We start from the raw sequence: 23,541 nt of genomic DNA on the forward strand, positions 1-23,541 counted from the left end.
CATCTTGGCCTCTTCAGAGCCATTCACCTGAATTATGTAGACTAGACCCCAGTGTAACTATCAAAACTACATCTACTTTGGTTGCATTGGTTCCAAAGTATTGTATCACAGAGGAGAAGAATATGTTGGCATCTACAGGTGAGGCAGTTAATTTCTGAACTGGTGCTTGGACAAGGTAATAGACCAGATAAGGACCAACAAACTGAGACACAGTTCAGACAAGATATGGATATTGTTTATGGGTGGTTCGTCTGTCCAGATGAGTGGTGCTTACCTTGTTCTGGAAGGGGTTGCACTCTCCCTTAAGTACATAGTTTGTGGGTACTTTTGGATACATGATTGTCACTAGAAGCACGGGTGGCCTCATTGACTCAGTGTGCCTGCCAACTATTCCTCTACCTGGACAGAAATACCTTGCAACAGTTATTCATGCTCTGCTAACATCCTGTTTGGATTATTTCAATGTGTTATATGTGGATCTGGCTTTGAAAACCTCAGTTAGTCGAAACAGGCTGTCTAGATTGTTAGTAAGGATTGCTGATCTGATCGCATTATACTAGTACTTTGCCATCTGCATTGGCTGCTAGTTCATTTCTGGGTTCAGTTCAAAGTGCTGGTTTTAAGCATTAAAGCCTTGAACAGCTTGGGGACAAGTTACCTGAAGGTGTGCCTCTTCCCATATTTACTTAGCTCCTTCTCCAGTGCCAAATGAAGTGAAGCAGGTAGCTCAAGAGAAGAGGGCCTTTTCCATGGTGGTGCGCTCTCTCTCTCTCTCTGGAATGCCTTCCCCCCACACACACCCAAGAAGGCCACCTGGTGTTACTATTTTGATGTTTTTGGCAACAGGTGAGGACGTTTTTATTTTCCCAGGCATTTTAGAAACTTTTTCAGATCTTTGCACTGTATTACGCCAACTTCTGGTTTTACTTTTTTAATTTAAAAGGTTTATAAGCTTCCTTTTAGGTAAATCCAGGCATGGCTGGTCTTTTGGGGCAGGGGAAGAACACTGAACACCCAACACCCATGTCCCCGCATTGATCCTTTCTCCGCAGCAACCCTCGCCTCTCACCTTCTGTCTGACCTGTCCTACTCTTCACTGAGGCTCTCTTGTTGCAAGTGCAGCACTTGCCTCTGCTCCACTTTCTGTTCTCAGTACCCTGGAAGCTCCATGGCTTCCTAGGGTCATATTGAGCATGCTCACCAGGCATGAATGCTCGGTACTGTTCATTGTGCTGCTCTGACCCTGGAAGCTCTGTGGCTTCTTGGGCTCAATCTTGAGCATGCACATCTGGCTGGGTGCTCAGGAGCACTTGTGTCCTGCCTGTGGGTTCTGGGTCAATGGGGTTGGCCATTGTGTGAACAGAATGCTGGACTAGATGGACCCTTAGTCTGATCCAGCATAGCTCTTCTTATGTTCTTATGTTGTACAAGGGGGTTGCTTTAATTCAATTTAGTGGCAATAATGTTTCCCTCTGTACTACGAAAGTCAACATCTTGGGGATATAATGAGCCTTGAAACAAAAACAGAATTAAAACTGCAGTCTGTGGCCTTCTCCACACAGGCTTTTTATCCCGCAATTTTACCGGGGTTCTGCTTCTGGATTCTTTGCAGGATTAAGATCAGTCCTTTACATGCGCTTCCCTTCCCCCCTTTTTCCCTTTATCTACAAGTTGTATTTGTCTCATTATACAGCTGCTAGATGACGCTGTTGTTATAGCACCACTTCCTCTTTACACAGAAAATTCAAACTGATTCAAACAGCTTTTTATTAGCTCATTATTTCCATTTCAAATTAAGCCATGGAAATAGTTGGAAACCACAGGAGAGACACTGGAGGTTGACAACATAAAGTAAAGGACCCACTTCCTAAAAACTTCCATGAGTAACCAATATCAATCGCAAGATAAAAGCCCCATGTGGAGAAGGCCTGTGTTAATTTGGTCCTCTTTAACTTCAGAACCTATACCAATTGGGTTCTAGACAACCTGACGGGTAACCAAGCTAAGTCCAAACAGGCAAACCACAGACTAAAAAGTAAATTGAAATCCATTAGATGCTTTATTTAAGAAAATTACAAAATTAAAAAAGTGCCTTGGTGTTTATATGAGCATAATTTAGAAACTTTTCTGTGATTACATTATTGTCCATGAAAGAGAATGTAACATAAATATAAGATTAAGTAAAAGAATGGTAGTTGACAAAGCTGGCACTACAAACGTAGCGAGCAAAATAACAAATTGGGCTTCCAACATTATTGTTTACATTGTTGTTTTCATAACATGACTTCTCAGCACCCTCCTACATTCTACTTGTGTTTTAAAGCTAAACTAAACCATGCTAACATAGCTAACTCTTCCTTCTACTTCCTCCTGCCCATTATTTTAATGTAAAAAGCTATGCTAAAGCATTACCAAGTCCCTCTAGGCATGTGAAGAATTAACTTAGTTATGTGTAGAAGCTAGAGTGAAAAAACCCTAAAGTCTAAAAATGAAAATTAATGGCACTAAAGGGGTTAACCAAATTTGAGATTAAAAGAGTTAACCAAGTTTGATTCTAAGATAGCTTCAAACTTGGAATTATTTCTAAGTTCCATCTTCAGAAATAAGATAAAATCCCAAGCTCAGAAAATATTCTAAGACTTAATTTCAGAAAGAAAAGGGTTAAAATTATTTGCAAACGTCTAAAAGAATCCATATTTACCAAAATCCTTGGGCCTAGTAATCTAGTAAATATCAAAGGTGAAGCAGCTATAGAGCAAGGCAAAGAAAAAGAAAACATGGGGCTCATGCCACCTGTGCTTTTATACACTTGTTCTGGCTAGAAGTGGGGCCCCAATGAGTGATGAAACAACCATCTTTGAATAAAAAATGTGGTGCATCTGTGATTAAACCACCCATTCACCAATCAGAAGTGTGATGTCTGTCTACCTCGTCCAATAATCTTATGTTTTATGCTCACATGGTTTGGGAACATTTCAGGCACTTTCTTTAAAGGTTTAATCTCAGACTTCCTTAAACATCTACCATCTGGGCACGTTATCTTGATTGACATGTTTTCCTCTTAGTTGGTGTCTGAGCATGCATCAGTTCTTCTGTTCTTCCACTTCGTATCAGCATCTCTGCCAGCCCAATTTGCCATAACCTTGCTATTGCTTTGCAGAAGCCTTTTGCAATAGAATCTCAATTTCAGAGTCTTCTTGCTCACGAGTTAGGGATCTGGAATATAGGTATGGTGTCTTCTTAAATGACCTGTTTTAATGACTCATCTACAGGCCATGCTTTGTGACCATATAACTGAGAGATAGAGCACATGTTTTGCATGCAGAAAGACCCAGGTTCAATCCCTGGTTTCTCCAGTTAAAAGAATTTTAGGTTGCCGGTTTGGGAAAGGGAAGACCTCTGCCTGAGACCTTAGAGAGCTGCTACCGATTAGATAATACTAGGCTAGACTGGCCTCTGAAGATAAGGTACCTTTTAGTACTGGTGATGGCTCTGTGTTTTCTGAGGTAAATTTTCACAAACAAATGGCAGTCACATTTGGGGACACTTGCCCATGACTTCAGTTGATATAAACAGATGTGTCAGCTTGCAATTATGCTGCAAATAGCAAGATTTTACTTTCTACTGCTAAATCTGGTGGCTTCTGATATTTCAAGTTTCCATTATTACTTTTAAGCACATTACTAGTCCTTGTGGGTGTAGGGGAAACATTGAAAAATACATGGGCCATTTTTGCTAATGGTTCAGAAACCAAAGGATCCAGGTAGCATTGTCACTAATAAAGAGGAGAGAACTCTTCACTCCTCTCAGCTGGCTGTTCCATCCAAGTTCCTGGTCCTTGGTCTATTTGCTGCTCCTTCATACCCTCCAACATCACATGCCTTCAGTCTCCCCTTTTCTTCTATCTCTAACAAAAATGTGAATACTGAAAACGCCTCTCCTGCCATGACTCTATATTTTTGAGCTAGAATAAGCAAGGCACATTCTGGTTATAAACACTGGCTTGTTTTCTGCGGTGTGATCTAGTGGCTAAGAGTGTGAGTCAGAGGCCCTCATTCAAATTTCACCTCAGTCATGAACTTACTATGCTGGTTTAGGCAAGCCACTATTTCAGCCCATCATCTGCAAATACCAGGTTAATAGTATGATCAGATTAATAATACTGATCTATTTTACAGTGCTGTTGTAAAGATTACTGAGATATTTTACATAATGCACTATGAACTCTGAAAAGGCTGTGTATAAATGCTTGATTGGCCTGTTAGATATCAGAGAACCCCTGAGTTCCCTCAGAAGAAATGTTAACTTTATTTTGGAAACATATTGATGGGATTTTTGTGTATTTCTCATAATCTATATCAGCATCTTTATCTATAGTTTGAACTGTTTTAGCAGAATAACAACTTGCAGACCTGGCAGCAAGCAATTGTTTCATTGCCACCATCAACACGGAATTTACTACGGAAAAAAGAACAAGGAACTCAAACCACTGGTTTGTTCTACCCATCTAGCAAACTTCTGGAGAAGAAAGAATGTCAGCTGGTTTCTCAAAAGAAGCAGCAGAATAAGATCAGTGATCACAAACTCACAGCCATCAGTCCTGGAAAAGGTAAAAATAAATACTGGGGTTTTTTTTGTTTCAAAATAAGTCCTCCATAAAATAACCCTTGGATTTTCTCCTTATTTATTATACTCCTGTCCCTGTAATGCAGTCCTGTACAATTTCTGGTCTGATTTGTGTAGCCAACAAAATCACCTAGTATATGCACCTATTTTGGCTCCTAGGACACTTACAGACGGCATTCTGGTGTCAGAGGGAGCAATCTTGTGGCTGCTAGTCAGCAGCTAGATGGCCATAGGATAGGTCCGTTCCCTGAGAACTGACCTCTACCCCCTCCTGTGCTGCCTCATAGGCAGCACGGAATGGCCCTGCGTTCCGCACTTGGAAGAGGAGTGGAGAGCAGCAAAAACGGGACATTCCTGGGGGTGTGTCGGGGTGGGGAAGTTGGAAATGCCGGGATGATACATCTTACATGTCATCTGGCTGCTGCTTCCCACGCTCCGAGGTCCCACAGCTAAGCAACCAAAATCGGCTATCTAGCCGTAAATGCAGGGTGGCTGAAGTTAACTCTCCTGCCCTGCACTGGATAGGCGGTCACCTCCGAGTTTGGAAGCAGCCGCCTATCCCGATAGGATTGCACCCTCAATATATTTTTTGGGGGTCAAGGAATTCAGTTAGAAGGTTCTTACACTCATATGGACGTTAGATTTTATGGTAATTAGGTTTCATGTTATTTATTAAATAAAAATTGTTGTAAATATTGAACATAATTTTGCATAAGATTTATTATTACAACGAAATAGTAAAGTACACAACATGAAAAATTTTGCTAGTATTATTCAAACAAAAGCATACATTTAGTATATGTGAACACGCATCATGACTTTTTTACAGTCTTTTACATTGTTCTCCACGTTTACAATACTCTGTGCAAGCCACAAACTTTAAATAATATTGGCATCTACTAGTAACGCAAATTGTGCATGTGCACTGTACAAGTACTTGGGAAGGCATCATGTTAACACAGAGGTCAGGCTTTAGAATACCACTTGATGGTTTGTACCATCCAAAGTCTGTTGGCTGTAGAGCTTCATAAATAAAGTATCCACTGGAAAGAGTTAAGTATGCCTGAAGAATAAAAAAGCATCTTCTCAAATGTCCATTTCTAACTGAGAAAGATGAAGGCAGAAGTTCTGATATGTGTTGGTGTGTCCACAGTGAATATCAAGGTCATCAAATGTCTTACTCTTCATTGATGGATATAAAACCTTAACAAGATATTCTTCTGCTTTGTAACATGTTTCCTGAGACAGAATATTTTGTTCTGTAAAACCAAGTAGAAACTTTTCTGGTACTGCTTTCAAGACTGATGGCTTTGTTCATACCTTACTTGTGACATAACAGCCTGTAATGATATGTGGCTTCATTCAAATACTGTACAGTGTAGCTCCTAGATGCATGGTAAGTTTGTGAAGAGATACGTAGCACAATTTGTCTATCACTCCTACTTTTATACACACTTCTTCCGAACCATTTGTGAATAGTTCAAATATATATTGAAGGGGGAATACATTTGATAATACTATGAGGTATTTCATTCCTGACTGAATGGTGTGGAACAGATGGATTATCATTCTAGCATCTGTTTCTTTAACAGAAATCTGAAGCTCAGAGCAGGTTTCAACTTCCTGCTTTCTAACTATAAGTGCTCTCTATTATCATTGTCTCCTGTCATGGTTCCACTTAATACTGTAATTATGGTTGTCACTTTTGCATTGTTGATGAAACAATTACTGGAGCCAGTGGAGCATCTCTTTGTTTTTGTTGGAAGACCAGAATATGTCCATCTGAATGGGAACAGAACTATCACATTCTATCTTCATCAGTTCGATTGGATCAGCAGTCTTTCGTCATTTTCTTTCTCCCTCTTTAAGGGACTGCTCAGTGTAACTATCAAACACAAAGTCTACTCTGTCTACTCTTTGATACTGTGTTGCATTTGCCCAAAGTTTGTTAAAAGCATTTTTTAAAACGTTCATATCTTCTGTTCTCAGTTGGTGAACTTGTGACGTAAAATCTACAATAACAGCAGTTTCCATGACGTCACGTTGTTGAAAGCAGTAATCTAATGGCTCCAGTTGCTTCTCAAGCTCAGCCAGCAGAAGACACTTTACTGTTAGTGGGAAAGCCATTGTCATCAAACAGCATATTTGATGGCAATAGATCATTCTTTAAAATATCCTTCATACTTTCTCCCCTTTCTTTAGCTATATGTACACTTCTTTCAGCAGCAGCGGTATCTTTTTTTTGGTAACCTAGTGTAGACTTTGATTTTGGAATAGGCACTATTCTTTCCCTCTCCATTGTTGGTAGTTTCATCTTTGTAATGGCATCCAAAAGTTTTTTAGTTTTCTTCACAAACCATTCGTTTCTAAATGTTAAGTAACCTTCTTCACCATGTTCCTTTACTTTCATTAGATGGAGAGCGATCTCTCTAAGTACTCACTGTTGGGTGATGAAATTATGTAGTTGCATCTGCCTGGACATTTCATATGGATTGCCTCTGCTAATCATTAATTCACAGAGCACCGTAACAGACAGTAGCACATTGGAAGATAAATTCCCAGACAGTTCATAATGAACAGTTGCCTCCTTGTAGCCAGTACTGTTAGCACCAATTATTTCTCTGAAAGAATAGCTTATTGCTAGCACCTCAGGATACACCCATTCAGTGATGTGCATTTGTTGCTTGCCTATCCAATTATTCCTTTTGAGCTATTTTGAGATCTCTGTATAGTTTGTTCAAATTTCATGTCAGGTGACACAGCACTGAATGACCGGTTGCTTTCTCAAACTACAAAATGGCCAGTAGTAAACTTCTGGTACAGGTCGGGATGATCTGTTGGTAAAAATCTCATTTTTTCCTTATACTATGATGCATACTGTAAGTAGTTAATACTGTCAAATTCATAGAATACTTTGAATAGCTTGAAGGTGGCTGCCCCATCACTATCTCTGTTGGCTGCTATTAGAAATCTCAGTAGGTCAAGGAAAGTATCCCAGTTTCTACACATCTCAGATTTCCTGGCATAATCACTAGAGAATTGGTTGAAGTCATCATACAACTGACATCCCAGATAAAAGTTCGTTAAACTCTGCTGGGCATGTTGTTACATTCTTTGTTGAAACATGCAATTCAATTTTCTCTGCTTGCTTGGTAGACACAGTGTATTTTTCTTTGGTCCTACATAGAATAGAATCATAGAACAGTAGGGTTGGAAGGGGCCTACAAGGCCATTGAGTCCAACCCCCTGCTCAATGCAGGAATCCAAGTCAGAGCATCCCTGACAGATGGCTGTCCAGCCTCGTCTTGATTCTTGAAGGCCTCCAGTGTGGGAGAGCCCACTACCTTCCTGGGGAATTGGTTCCATTGTCGTATTGCTCTAACAGTCAGGACGTTTTTCCTGATGTTCAGCCAGAATCTGGCTTCCTGTAACTTGAGCCCATTATTCCGTGTCCTGCACTCTGGGATGATCGAGAAGAGATCCTGGCCTTCCTCTCTGTGACAACCTTTCAAGTACTTGAAGAGCATTATCATATCTCCCCTTAGTCTTCTCTTCTCAAGGCTAAACATGCCCAGTTCTTTCAGTCTCTCTTCATAGGGCTTTGTTTCCAGTCCCCTGATCATTTTTGTTGCCCTCCTCTAAACCCTCTCCAGTTGGTCTGCATCCTGCTTAAAGTGTGGTGCCCAGAACTGGACACAGTACTCCAGATGAGGCCTAACCAGTGCTGAGTAGAGGGGAACTAGTACTTCCCAGGATTTGGAAGCTATGCTTCTATTAATGCAGCCCAAAACAGCATTTGCCTTTTTTGCAGCCACATCACATTGTTGGCTCATATTCAGCTTGTGATCGACAACAATTCCAAGACCCTTCTCGCTTGTAGTGTTGTTGAGCCACATATCCCCCATCTTGTACCTGTGCATTTGGTTTCTTTTTCCTAGGTGCAGAACTTGGCATTTATCTAGGGGTGTACGAAACCCCACTTACCTGGCTCCGCCAGGTTCCGCTGGGGGGAAGGCACTCCGTCCCTCCCCCCGGAATCCTTGCAGGGGGGAGGCGCTCTGCGCCTCCCCCCAGAATCCTGGCTGGCCGGCTCCGCTCTGCGGGGATTCCATGGAGCCGCCGGCTGGCTCTGCCAGCAGCCAGACATCCGGCTGCTGGCTAGCAGGGACACAAACGGCGGCGGCCATAGCTGCCGCCGTTTGTGTCCCTGAATTCAGCCGTGATAGGCTACGTAAAGACTTAAGTAGCCTATCATGTCTGGGTAAACAAACAAACAAACACGCAAATGGCGGCGGCTACGGCCACCGCCATTTGCGTTCCTTATTTTTGGCCATCTTAGTCTATGTAAATATTTACGTAGGCTAAAACAGCAAAAAATAGGGAACACAAATGGCGGCGGCTATAGCCACTGCCATTTGCATACGCTGGTGTTTTTTTGCTTGCCGTGATAGGCTATGTAAATACTTAGCCTATCATGGCAAACAGCAGATGCAAATGGTGGCCGCGGCAGCCAGTCGGAAGACCAGCCGCTGCCGGAGCTGCCGCCGCCGGAACATCCGCCCCAGGTAAGCTTCGTCCCGGGGGGGAATCCGCGGGGGGCCGGGGGGTGGGAGGCCGTTCCGCCACGGATTTCGGGGGGCCGAATGCCAGTGCATTCGGCCTCACTGAAATCCGTGGCGGAATTCTCCGCCATCCCTACTCTGTATCAAAATGGCTTGGCAATGGTGTATTTCCATCTCCACTTCCTTGTATAGCATATGCTGCTAATGGCTGTCTTTTCCGCAATACTTCATTGTAGCTCACTAACACTACTGCTTTGTTCATGCATGTTAATTAAGTCTCCACTTTTGCACTTGTCATATATTGCATGACCTACCATAACGTGAAGGGATGTCTGTTTCTTTCTGTGACGAAGACAATAGTATAGTATTTGGTAGATAACCTTTGCAGAAACCGCCATTTTTCTTTCAATGAAGGTAGGAGCAACCTGTTCCTCATTGCATTCATCATCATCACTGCCCATTTCTGATGGATCTTGCTATGAGTCCTCTTCATCTTCAGGAGAAATACAATTTGACATCAGTAGTCCCTTTTTAACATTAAAAAACGCTGATAAAAACATTATAATTTCATCTGGCATCTCAGCAGCCATCCAAGATGTCTTCAGTTCTTCAGAATCACAGAACCTATCTGCAAGTCCAAAATTAACTTCCTTTAAAGCCTCTCTGATGTTCTTTGCAGCTGATTTGATGTTATCTACTTTTCGTATGCATCAGACTATTTCATCAATCTCTAGATTGCTGAAAACACCATCAAGGGCTTGTTTTTATTGTCAGATGAACTGAAGCATATGTCTTCTCCATAATGTTTTTGTGGTCTAAGCTTTACTTCATTGTTTCTAAATAGATCTTCTCCAGCCAATTTATTTATGAGATGACGGATTTCCGACAGTGTGAATCCGTATCCTTTAAGCTTAGGGCCAATAATTTAATTATCTCTTTCAAAGGCAACATCTTTTGCTGAAATTGTTTTTTGGTCTTTAGGATTTTGCATACCATATTTATACAACTTTAAATATCCTTCTAAACATGTTTTGTGGTACAGTATCTCTGCACCAAATACCTGAGTATCTGATTCCAGATCTGCCACATGAGTGTAAACATCCTCTTGAAAATAAATAGCTGTGGCCAAACAATTATTTGCTCTTTCTAATTCACTTATTAAAAACTTCTGCTTCACACCATTATGATGTTGTCCACAGACTATATATCTTACATGTGTTGATGGCATAACTAAAGAGGGAGGCACTCATGGTGGACCCGTTGACATTGTTTTAGATGACGTTCCAGCAGTGGCAGTTTTGCTGCTGACCAAATCTTCATGCTTGCTTACTTCTTTATCTCGTTGAAATATTTTATCAAGAGATTTTTTCAAAGAGTATACTTTGTCACATTGGTTAGTCGTATGATGCACAAACTCATCCTCATCTGCCACATAATTAAGTCTTGTCGCAACCACATCATCTCTAATGTCAGCTGCCTTCTGTATTTGTTTTCTACCATTTATACTTGTGGTAACTGTTGTCTTCGTATCTGCAGTTTGACAAATAATGCACTTTTTCAGATCAAATAAAGCTTCCCGATGAACAGAAGCAAGTTCAGTTCCGAGTCCTCGTTCACCATCCATTTTTCTTCAGTGGTCCTCTACCTGAAACAGAGAAATTTATCTAATAATGTACATTTAATGTCTGGTAATCAAAGCTATGGTTTTCCCAGTATTAATATATGGCTGTGACTGCTGGACTATAAGGAAGGCTGAGCGCCGAAGAATTGATGCCTCGAACTGTGGTGCTGGAGAAGACTCTTATGAGTCCCCTGGACTGCAAGGTCAAATCAGTCCAAAGGAGAAGGGGACAGCAGAGGATGAGATGGCTAGATAGCATCACCGATGCAATGAATATGAACTTGAGCACACTCCGGGAGAGAGCAGAGGACAGGAAGGCCTGGCGTGCTATGGTCCATGGGGTCACGAAGAGTCGGACACGACTGAAAGACTGAACAACAACAATCAGAATTTCATATATGTTACTGTTCATGGCAATTTTTATTTAATAAATAACATGAAACCTATTTATCATGAAATCTAAGGTCCATATTAATTTAAGAACCTTAAAACTGAATTCCTTGACTGCAAAAACATTTATTTAGACACCAGAATGACGTCTGTAAGTGTTCTAGGAGCCGAAAGAGGTGCAGTTAGAATTCCTCTCTGTCCTCATTTCCTCTCTTTCAAATTTATTTATTTATTTATTACATTTATATCCCACCTTTTTTCCTCCTTAAGGAACCCAAGACAGCGTACATAATCTTCCTCGTCCTCCATTTTATCCTCACAACAACAACCCTGTGAGGTAGGTTGGGCTGAGAGTCTGTGACTGGCCCAAAGTCACCCAGTGAGCTTCCATGGCTGAGTACAAATTCCTAATACTGAGGCACCAGTTCTATATGTGCATGTCTTCGTGGATTTACCTCAGCCTCTCCAGCACCTCTGCCTCTGAGGTGATCTGTTAACATCATTTTTAACTCATCTACTGATTTTCCCTCATATGAGAGATTCAGACTCTGACATCTCTCTAAGAGTCCTTCCTTCTTCATGCTTAAAAACTCAATTTCTCCCCAAAATCTTTCCACCCATACGATGTTGCTACTTGGGTTTTCTTGAGATAGGTTTAGGATTGCTATTTTGTAACAGTGATGTACTTGCCTGTTACTTCCTGACTACAGAAATCTCTGTCCCTGTTTTATTCTGAAATAAAGAAATTTTTATTTATTAAGAAATAAAGCCTCTTTATTTCAGATCCCTTTACTTTGGATCTTCCCACTCTGCTGCTACTTGAGGCAAAATAAAACACATTTTTTCCATATCCTGACGCTGCCATCACTTCTGACCCTCCCTCAGGTCTGTCTGCCTCCGCTTTGAGATAGCCGTCCTCACTGTCCCACAAGTTTCAGCCCCTAAAATCACCAGGCAAAAGAGACACCCAATATACCTAATTGGTTCCCTTCCTAGGAGACATACCCAGGAAATAGGAACACTATTGGTAGCGCAGAAAGTTGACCAATATGTGGGATTTTATAATTTAAAAACAAGCTAATTAAAATATATTTAATACAAGAGATGTTATATCTTATAATTCTTATAAGATATCTTATGTCTTATAATTAATCACTCAGTTCTTGGTCTACCTGCCTACTCTACCCTTTCTAACTGCTATTCTCACAACCCCACTATCTAGAAGTAGCTTCATCAAACCCCACGACCCTCTCTCCAAACCTTGTCTCTACCCCTAATTAATGGTCTGCACCTGCCTTTTATTCATGGATCACTGCCTTATTGTGGTGAAGGGGCTTGCGTAACTCAGTGAAGCCATAAGCTATGCCGTGCAGGGCCACCCAAGACAGACAGGTCATGGTGGAGAGTTCTGACAAAATGTGGTCCACTGGAGAAGGAAATGGCAACCCACTGCAGTATTCTTGCCAAGAAAACCCCATGGAACGTATCACAAGGCTAAAAGAGATGACGCCAGAAGATGAGCCCCTCAGGTCGGAAGGTGTCCAATATACTACTGGGGAAGAGCAGAGGGAATTTCCAAGTAGCACCAGAAAGAGTGAAGCGGCTGGGCCAAAGCCGAAAGTACACTCAGCTGTGGATGTGTCTCGTGGTGAAAAGAAAGTCCGATGCTGTAAAGAACAATATTGTTTAGGAACCTGGAATGTAAGGTCAATGAATCAAGGTAAGCTGGAGGTGGTCAAACATGAGATGGCAAGACTGAACATCGACATCTTGGGAATCAGCGAACTAAAATGGACAAGCATGGGCGAATTTAATTCAGGTGACCCTCATATCTACTACTGTGGGCAAGAATCCCTTAGAAGAAATGGAGTAGCACTCATAGTCAACAAAAGGGTGGGAAAAGCAGTATTGGGGTACAATCTCAAAAACAGCAGAATGATCTCAGTACAAATCCAAGGCAAACCATTCAGCATCACAGTAATTCAAGTCTATGCCCCAACCACTGAGGCCGAAGAAGCTGAGGTTGATCGGTTCTATGAAGACGTACAACACCTTCTAGAACTAACACCAAAAAAAGATGTCCTCTTCATCATAGGGGATTGGAATGCTAAAGTAGGAAGTCAAGAAATCACTGGGATAACTGTCAAGGGCTCCTTGGAGGCCTCTCTCAGTCTAATCCAGTAGCCAAGTCCAGACACAGACAAATGGATTCTCTTCAAAGCTTTATTCCTCTTTTACAACTTAACAACTCTACTGTTAGCAACTAGATATGAGCAGCAGAGTACCTATGCCCTACGTTGGAACAGTTGGTCCCCATTTGAAAGGGAATTACTGGCAGACCCCTGAACTTAAGGACTAGGGAGAGTCCCTCCCCTTTTCCCTTGGATCCTCTGGGCGCAGCTGTTGTTTGCGCGCCAACTGGGCACTACGCCTCCTTTCTGCGCCCTCCATTTGGCGCCGCTCTCTGCGTCGGCGTCGTGCGTCCATCAAGTCTGCTTCCCACGCTCTGTCACTCCCAGGACGGCTATCTAAGCTAGGAATGCTGGTGGGAGCAATCTCCGTCAGCTGTTGGCCCTGGGAAAGAGGAGCATGCTCCTTTCCCAGGAGCGACTCCTCTTCCTCAGGATCAGAACTACTCTGGGATTCTATGGGCTCAGTGTCCACCCTGACAATAACAGGCAAGCATGGCCTTGATGTACAAAATGAAGCAGGACAAAGGCTAATAGTTTTGCCAAGAGAACACGCTGATCATAGCAAACACGCTTTTCCAACAGCACAAGAGGCGACTCTACACATGGACATCACAAGATAAACAATATCGAAATCAGATTGATTATGTCCTTTGCAGCCAAAGATGGAGAAGCTCCATACAGTCAGTAAAAACAAGACCTGGAGCTGACTGTGGCTCAGATCATGAGCTGCTTCTTGCAAAATTTCGGCTTAAATTGAAGAACGTAGGGAAAACCACTGAACCATTTAAGTATGACCTCAATCATATCCCTTATGAATATACAGTGGAGGTGACAAATAGATTTAAGGGATTAGACCTGATAGACAGAGTGCCTGAGGAACTATGGACGGAGGTCCATAACATTGTTCAGGAGGCAGCAACTAAATCCATCCCAATGTCAGGGTGGAGACTGAGCTGATAAAACCCCAGAGCAGTTCTGATTCTGAAGAGGATCAATAATCCATGGGAGAGAAGCCAGCTCATCCCTCGCAGGCACAGCAGCTGGCAGAGATTCCTCCTGCCAGCATTCCTGAGATAGATAGTGATCCTAGCAGTGAGAAAGTGCGGGAGGGGGGCTTGCTAGATGCTTGATGCAGACACAGGGAGCGACGAGCGATGGAGGACGCGGAAAGGAGGCGTATCGCCTGTTTGGCGCGCAAGCAACGGCCGCCTCCTGTGGACCCAAGGGAAAGAGGGAGGATCTCTCCCTAGCCCATAAGTTCAGGGTCTTCAAGTGATTCTCCTTCAAACGGGGATCAACTGCCTACTCAGAGCATAGGCTACTCTGCTGTTCATTGCTTAGTCGCTGGTGATTAGCATCTGAAAGAGTCATTAAGTTGTAATAGGATTAAAGCCTTGAAAAGAATCCTTTCATCTATGTCTTGAGTTGGCTATTGAAGTGTACTGAAAGAGGCTGCTAGGGCGCTCCTGACACCCAAAGAAAAAGAAATGCAAGAAAGCAAAGTGGCTGCCTGATGAAGCTTTACAAGTAGCTGAGGAAAGAAGGGAAGCGAAAAGCAAGGGAGAAAGGGGAAGATATATCCAACTGAATGCAGAGTTCCAGAGAATAGCAAGGAGAGACAAGAAGGCCTTCTTAAATGAACAATGCAAAGAAATCGAAGAAAACAACAGAATGGGAAACACTAGAGATCTCTTCAAGAAAATCGGAGATCTCAAGGGAATGTTTTATGCAAAGACGGGCATGATAAAGGACAAAGAAGGCAGGGACCAAACAGAAGCAGATGAGATTAAGAAGAGGTGGAAAGAATACACAGGAGAACTATACAGGAAAGATCTGAATGTCCCTGATAGCCATGATAGTGTGGTCACTGAACTTGAGCTGGACATCTTAGAGAGTGAAGTCAAGTGGGCCTTAGGAAGCATTACTAACAACAAAGCTAGCGGAGATGACAGTATTCCAGCTGAGCTATTTAAAATCCTAAAATATGATGCTGTTAAAGTGCTGCACTCAATATGCCAACACATTTGGAACACTCAACAATGGCCACAAGACTGGAAAAGGTCAGTTTACATTCCAATTCCAAAGAAGGGCAATGCCAAAGAGTGCTCAAACTACCGTACAATTGCGCTCATTTCACATACCAGCAAGGTTATGCTCAAAATCCTACAAGCTAGGCTTCAGCAGTATGTAAACCGAGAACTACCAGAAGTACATGCTGGGTTTCGAAGAGGCAGAGGAACTAGAGATCAAATTGCCCGCATTCTCTGGATCATGGAGAAAGCAAGAGAATTGCAGAAAAAATGTCTATTTCTGCTTCATTGACTACCCTAAAGCCTTTGATTGTGTGGCTCTCAACAAACTGTGGCAAATTCTGAAAGAGATGGGAGTACCAGACCACCTTACCTGTCTCCTGAGAAACCTGTATGAGGGTCAAGAAGCAATAGTAAGAACCGGACATGGAACAACCGATTGGTTCAAAATTGGGAAAGGAGTATGGCAAGGCTGTATATTGTTGCCCTGCTTATTTAATTTATATGCAGAGTACATCATGAGAAACGCCGGGTTGGATGAATCACAGGTCAGAATTAAGATTGCCGGGAGAATTATCAACAACCTCAGATACGCAGACGATACCACCCTAATGGCAGAAAGCGAAGAAGATCGAAAGAGCCTCTTGTTGAGGGTGAAAGAGGAGAGTGCAAAAACTGGTGTGAAACTCAACATTAAAAAAACTAAGATCATGGCATCTGGCCCCATCACTTCCTGGCATAGAGAAGGGGAAGAAATAGAAGCAGTGACAGATTTTATTTTCTTGGGCTTCAAGATCACCGCAGATGGTGACTGTAGCCATGAAATTAAAAGACGCTTGCTCCTGGGAGGAAAGCTATGGCAAACCTAGACAGCATAGTAAGAAGCAGAGACATCACCTTGCTGACAAAGGTCCGTCTAATCAAAGCAATGGGTTTCCCAGTAGCAACCTATGGCTGTGAGAGCTGGACTATAAGGAAGGCTGAGCGCCGAAGAATTGATGCCTTCGAACTGTGGTGCTGGAGAAGACTCTTACGAGTCCCCTGGACTGCAAGGAGGTCAAATCAGTCCATCCGAAAGGAAATCAACCCTGAGTGCTCATTGGAAGGACAGATACTGAAGCTGAAGCTCAAATATTTTGGCCACCTAATGCGAAGAGAAAACTCACTGGAAAAGACCCTGATGCTGGGAAAGATTGAAGGCAAAAGGAGAAGGGGACGGCAGAGGATGAGATGGCTATATAGCATCACCGATGCAATGAATATGAACTTGAGCACGCTCCGGGAGAGAGCAGAGGATACAAAGGCCTGGCATGCTATGGTCCATGGGGTCACGAAGAGTCGGACATGACTTAACGACTGAACAGCAACAACCTGCCTTTTATAAACTCAGTCTCCACACACACACACACACACACACACACAAGCCCCTCCCACCTCTCCCTCACTCGCTACCAAACAGTTAACCCTAATTTACCTGAGTTCTATTTAACACAGCAAACACATATATACATTAATATAGACGCCACATGGCAAGCATTGTGATTTTGTCGCAGGTACTCTTGCACATCGTCACCTCATGCTAGTCTCCTTTTATGTCGCAAACCAGGTGAAATTTTGCTTTGTGGTGGACATGCTTCAGGCCTTGGCATGTTTTAAACAGGAAATGTAGTGCTGGGTGGAGAAATGGCGTCCCTAATCACATCTTAGATAGAAACACTAGTGCGCCCCAACCATTTAAAGCACTTGCTTCCCTGAAAAACCTCCTTGATAAGCATGGCTTAGCTGATTAATGGAGAATGTTACATGGGAATGAGCGTGATTACACTTAGTACTCCCCAGGGCATGGGATGTACTCATGAACAGATCTCTTAGTATCAGCCACTCTCTTGCCAGCTGTAACTGAGGCCAGCATTGGCCTGATTAATCTCTCTGATCATGTTCCCATGTCAGTGATTTTAAGCACAGATTTCACCCGTAGCAAAACATTTATGTGGAGACCGAATCTGACCTTGTTGAGGGCATAGCAAGTTTTTATGCAGTCGACCTGCCACAGACTTTACCAGTCTTCTGTGGGATACATTGAAGGCTGTCCTACAGGGGCTGTTCATTCAAGAAAGGCCCCTCTCTTAAAAAAACCAAAAAAAACAATAAAAGCAAAATGAAGAACTAACAAAAGAAGTGGAGGCCCTCTTTGATGGACACTAATGAAGAGGAAGAAAAAAACATGCTAAACTAGTGCTAAATGGGCAGAGTTCCTGTAGCAAAGTGCAATCCTCCCTAATCTACCTACAATGCAACTATTATGAATTTGGAAACAAGGGAACAAAGCTACTGTCTAGGAACATCAAGCAAAGGAGCACTAGAGTGACAGTCCTGGCTACTCTAACAAAAAAGGGGCCTAGCCATTGTCTGAGGGGCCATTGGATACTGGGGATTCCCTTTGACTTGGGCAGGAGAGTCGGCGATCCAACCCACCCCCTTTCCCCCTCGTAGCTTTTGCAGAACGAATTGCGCCAGCTGCTCTCTGAGGCTGGAAAAGTGACCTTGAAGAGGGGAGAAAGGGGGTGGTTCAGTGGGCAGGGAGGGGAGGAGACCAGAGAGGCCAAGATACAAGCTCTCTTGAGGGCCTCTCCAGCCTCCCCCTCTGAAGCGCCATCGCTAGGTGGGCCAAAAAAGCCCAGCTAGTGGAAAATGCAGAGCGGGAGGACAAGGAGGCGAAGACTGCCTCTGTCACTCCTCCTGCCCTGCATTGGATGATCGGAAGTCTCCAAGTTCAGGGGCTTCCAATAATCGAGGGCTCAGTTGATAGGATTGTGTCCCAAGCTTATTAACAAAGCCTTTCAGGAGTTCTGTGTTACTACTTGTATATCCTTAGATATAAACAAAATTCAAAGGGATCTTGAGAAGCTGAAACGCTGTGCTGAAAACAACAGAATAAAGTTGAATAGGGATAAATGCCAAGTTCTGCACCTAGGAAAAAGAAACCAAATGCAGTTACAAGATGGGCGATACTTCGCTCAACAATACAAGCAAAAAGGATCTTGGAATTGTTGTCGATCACAAGCTGAATATGAGCCAACAATGTGATGTGGCTGCAAAAAAGGGAAATGCTATTTTGGGCTGCATTAATATATAGCTTCCAATTCCTGTGAGGTACTAGTTCCCCTCTACTCAGCACTGGTTAGGCCTCATCTGGAGTACTGTGTCAAGTTCTGGGCACCACACTTTAAGAAGGATGCAGACCAACTGGAGAGGGTTCAGAAGATGGCAACAAAGATGATCAGGGGCCTGGAAACAAAGTACTATGAGAGAAAGAACTGAAAGAACTGGGCATGTTTAGCCTTGAGAAGAGAAGACTGAGGGGAGATATGATAGCACTCTTCAAGTACTTGAAAGGTTGTCACAGAGAGGAAGGCCAGGATCTCTTCTCGATCATCCCAGAATGCAGGACACGGAATCATGGGCTCAAGTGACAGGAAGCCAGATTCCGACTGAACATCAGGAAAGACTTCCTGACTGTTAGAACTGTACAACAATGGAACCAATTACCTGGGGAGGTAGTGGTCTTTCCCACACTGGCGGCATTCAAGATGAAGCTGGACAGCCATCTGTCAGGGATGCTCTGACTTGGATTCCTGCATTGAGCAGGGGGTTGGACTCGATGGTCTTATAGGCCCCTTCCAACCCTACTATTCTGTGATGTGTGTACGATATAACAGAGCAAAAGGTCACAAACTCTGTTAAACACCTGAAACTGGGCAAATCTGCCAGCATTGATTTATCAACATTAATATTACAGGGGAGTGTTATAAAACTTTGGCCATGTCAATCTCACAACATTGCACCACACTCTTTAATTAAATCCTAGGGGGATCCAGGATTCCAAAGTCTTGGAAAAGGCTGGTAAAAGCACATTTGGCAACCCTTGCTCCTCCACCTGCACAGTTCAAATTCTGGAGTGATGCATTGGAACGCTGCTAGCTGCATTATCTGTACCTCTTTTTTTGTGTGTTCTCTTAAAATGCAATTTTAAAAACATTGAAAAAGAAAACAAAACTACTTATCCAAGCTTGCCATATATTGAAAATCTGGCATGCTAAAGAAATTTGATGCCCACTTCTACATGAGTGAAAGCTTTTGAATTCTGAAATAGCTGACAAAACTGCTTAGCATGGTAGATCTGACAAAAAACCCACCTTCCCATTTTTAAATGGAGTTTGCAAATATTTCTGTTTGAGAAGGCTCTATGATACATTTATAATAGTTTAATGCTGGATTTTTATTGGCTGATATGTTTTACTGTGTTTGGCATGTGATTTATTTGAAATACTGCTTTATTCTGCCTTTTCTTGATTTGTTAGCCACTTCATGAAAAATATTTTAAAATATAATAATAAATTATTAAAATAAATGGTTAAAATAAACAATAAATAGATAAGGTTTTTCAGTTCTGCCGCTTAGAGAAAGAGGGGGGGGATAGCTTTCCAGTCAGCTCCTAGAAGGGGAAGATAGGTTGCCATATAGTGATCCAATGGAAAATGATTTTCCCATGGTCAAGTGGAACTGAGGGTCTGCTTCTAGCATTGTCTTTATGATAATGGAGCAAGCAAGCAAGGTGTTGGGTGCATGTTGCTGACACCTTACATTTTTACCAGTGTTGGACAAGAAGGTGGAGATCTTCTCCATCGCTGGGAGGAAATTTTTGCTGGCTCCCCACAGAAGAAGAGTTGAGTCTGTGGCAAATTGATTGTATGCATAAAAATTTGCTATGCTCTCAACAATTTTCTCTTTGAAGGGCCGTCTTGCAAGCAAGCTCAGATTCAGTCTCTACATAAATACTTTGCTAGGGTGATATACATGATTAAGATCAATGACATGGAAGCATGATCAGAGATATTAAAAAGGCCATCAGTTACAGCTGGCAAGAGAGCAGCTGATACTAAGATACCTATTCATGAGTATGCTTTGGGAAGTACTAAGTGTACTCATGCTCATTCCCATGTAACATTTTCCATGAGTCAGCTAAGCCATCTTTATTAAGGTTTTTCAGGGCGGCAAATGCCTTAAGTGGTTGGGGCACACCAGTGCTTCTATGCTGCAATTAAGGGTGACATTATGTGAGAGGATACCAGTTTTTTCTGGTGGCAGAAAGGCAACTTGATCTTAAGACCACTAAGGAGCCAACACTGGATTATTAAAGAAGAAATTGTTATATCTTCAAAAACAACTTTTCTTCATACCTCCATATTGCTAATGGTTAGCTAAGACTATACAATAGTGGTTTGCTTAAGGCCTCCCAGTGAGCATCCATGGCAAAGATGAGTTGAATCAAGGTATTTCCTGGTTCATAACAGGTTTTCTTAGCTGCTCTATTACACTAGCTCTCTGGTGACCTTGCTGTGATCTTTCCCTTCACCTTGACTTCCTCTTTTCAGGTTACTGGAGGAGGCAACTAGATCATATTTGTGCACACCTCAGAAGCTATACACAGAATAACCTGGAGTTCAGGACTTTGGTTGGAGAGCCTCAAATGGGGAAGGTAAGAGGGGGCCTTTCTTGGTGCAGGGACTTTTAGAGATCTAACCTTCCTTCCTTCTATGATAATGATGCATAAACACAAAGGCTGAGATTTAATGTGAAAGGTGACGTGACTCTTGACTTTTTAAGTATAGGCTTGCTGAGAATAGGGCGAATAGTTGGATTTCTGCTATATCACCTCTTCAGTGAGAGGGAGGAGGTTGGTGTAGGAATAGTTGTCCTCTCTCCGAGGGTGAGAAACCCCAGTGGTGAAGTGTCTCAGCCCCAGGGACAAAGCATCAGCAAACAAGTGAGTTAAGCAACTGTGTGAGTTTAGCAACAGGGCGAGGAAGCCAGGGTGGTGAACTCTTCCCTCCCTACTCATAGTAAGTAACTGTAAATAAATAACTGTAAATAATTTCCCCACCCTCTTGAAGTAAGCAACTAAGGGCGCAATCCTATCCACATAGGCGGCTGCCTCCAAACCCGTAAGCGACCGCCTATCCAAAGCAGGGCAGGCGAAACATGGAGGGGATAGTTTCCTCCGCACTTCTCCTGCCCTGTATTTTTGGCTAGGCAGCCGATTGCGGCTGTGTAGACGCGGGAGGATGGAGCGGGGAAGGAGGTTGCTGTACGACACATTGGAAGTGTCGTAGAGGCATTTCTGCCCTCCCCACCCCGGAATGCCCCCAGCCATGCTCCTTTTCAGCTGCTCCACGCTCCTCTTGTGAGCGCGGAGGATGGGGCTGTTCTGCACTGCCTCTGAGGCAGCACAGAAGTGGGAGGAGGTCATTTCTCTGGGAACCAACCTTGGCGCACGGGCTCCAAGGTTGGCTCCCAGATAACACGCTATCCTATGGCTGTCTAGCGGCCATAGGATTGCTCCCTAAGTTTTCCAGTGAAAACACACCCCAATAAAAAACCAATTATGAAAGCAGAGGGGTGGGGGCTATCCAGTGTATTGCACTGCCACATGTACAACTATCTGCCTGCTGGACAGAAGTCGTGGGTGTGTGCTTGGTGTAATGAGCAAGCTAATTCCCTTGAGGCCAAGGTTGCTGACCTGGACAAGCTAAAAGAGGGAGAGAGGTTGGTGGATGGAGACCTTCAGGGACCTATTAGCTGTGTCCCACTCCCAGGGTGACAGCTCCTCTGCTGTCATGAAGAATGCAGGTCTCAGGGAAGGACAGCATCATTCCAAGGAAGAGGGAAATGATCCCTTATAAAGGATGCATTCCTTGGAAGATGAGCAAATATCCTCTCACACTGAGGATGTGCCTCCAGGGGGAGGGGGGCTTGTGGTAGTGGGAGTTTCGATCATTAGACACATAGACAGCTGGGTTTGTGATGTATTCATTCATGGTGAATTGCCTGCCTGGTGCGAAGGTTGTGGATATCACACTCCATCTAGATAGCCTAGTAGATAGTGCTGGGGTGGAGTCAGTGGTCGTGGTCCATGTTGCTGCCAATGATGTGGGAAAACGCAGTCATGAGCTTCTGGAAGCCAAATTTAGGTTGTTAGGTAGGAGGTTGAAATCCAGGACCACCAAGATGGCTTTCTCTGAAACGCTACCTGTTCCACGCACAGGAACAGCTAGACAGGCAAAGCTGAGGAGGCTCAATGCATGGATGAGACTGTGGTGCAGGGAGGAGGGGTTCAGATTTGTTAGGCCCTATGGAACATTTTGGGACAAGCCGGGCCTGTACAAGAGGGATGGGCTCCACTTCAGCCAAAATGGAACCAGACTGCTGGTGCTAAACATAAAAAGGGTGGCAGAGCAGTTTTTACACTAAACCCTGGGGGAAATCCGAAAGGAGCTGGGAAGCATCTGGTTCGGGTTCAGTCATCCCAAGGAGATGAAGATGGAAATATTTCTGATTACCCAGATGTAAAAGGGAGGAAATAGGCCAGGGGTACATGGTAGAACATCACAGTCAGTCAAAGAGGCCAAAGTCCCATAGCAAAAGATGCACACGCCACAACAAATATGTGCCTGCCCGGACCTTAAGATCTTCCTCAGCAGCCCTTCTCCGTGAGCCCCTGCCAAAGGAAGTGACATGGGTGGCTACTAGGAGGAGGGCCTTTTCTGCTGTGGCACCCCAGCTCTGGAATGAGCTCCCTGGTGAGGTTCGCCTGGCACCTACTTTGTATTCCTTTCGGTACCAGGTGAAGACCTTTTTATTTTCCCAGGCAATTTAGCATTTTAGCTTTCTAGACTTTTAGCTTGCGATTTTAAATCTGTATTTTAAATTCCTGCACTGCTGCTAGGTTTTATTGTGGTTGTATTGTTATATTGTGGTTTTAATGTTCTATATATTTTAAATTGTTTTATTGTGTGCCATTTGGTTTTAATTTTTGTGAACCGCCCAGAGAGCTTCGGCTATTGGGTGGTATAGAAATGAAATGAAATAAATAAATAAAATAAGCATCTGGGGAGGGTATTTTATTTTAATTTTAAGTATTTTATTACTTAAAATAAGCATCTTCCTTCAGAAAATGGAAGTCTTGCCCAAGTGAGGAAAGCAAAAGGGAGCACAAGCTTGCACAAAGGCGATGCAAGCAGACAATACGAGATGCAAAATGAAGCGGTTTTTTTGCCCTT

At 43.2% G+C, this 23,541-nt stretch overlaps 1 protein-coding gene across 12 annotated transcripts in view; it reads left to right on the top strand.

The window, feature by feature from the left end:
• The window catches only part of DZANK1 (double zinc ribbon and ankyrin repeat domains 1), a 96,874-nt gene that overhangs the window by 35,654 nt on the left and 37,679 nt on the right, over positions 1-23,541 (top strand). For 6 of the 12 annotated variants that reach the window (XM_084854788.1, XM_084854786.1, XM_084854783.1 and 3 more), the window contains exons 7-8: positions 4,396-4,609; positions 20,857-20,960. In XM_084854788.1, the coding sequence (XP_084710914.1) occupies positions 4,396-4,609; positions 20,857-20,960 (318 nt within the window). Of the gene's footprint in view, positions 1-4,392; positions 4,610-20,856; positions 20,961-23,541 lie in introns of all 12 variants that reach the window. The other 6 variants (XM_084854781.1, XM_084854777.1, XM_084854784.1 and 3 more) reach the window with 1 other exon arrangement.

This window comes from Heloderma suspectum, chromosome 4 (genome assembly GCF_057233095.1).
Source record: "Heloderma suspectum isolate Gila_16-S chromosome 4, 16-S_ref, whole genome shotgun sequence".
Lineage (NCBI taxonomy): Eukaryota > Metazoa > Chordata > Lepidosauria > Squamata > Helodermatidae > Heloderma > Heloderma suspectum.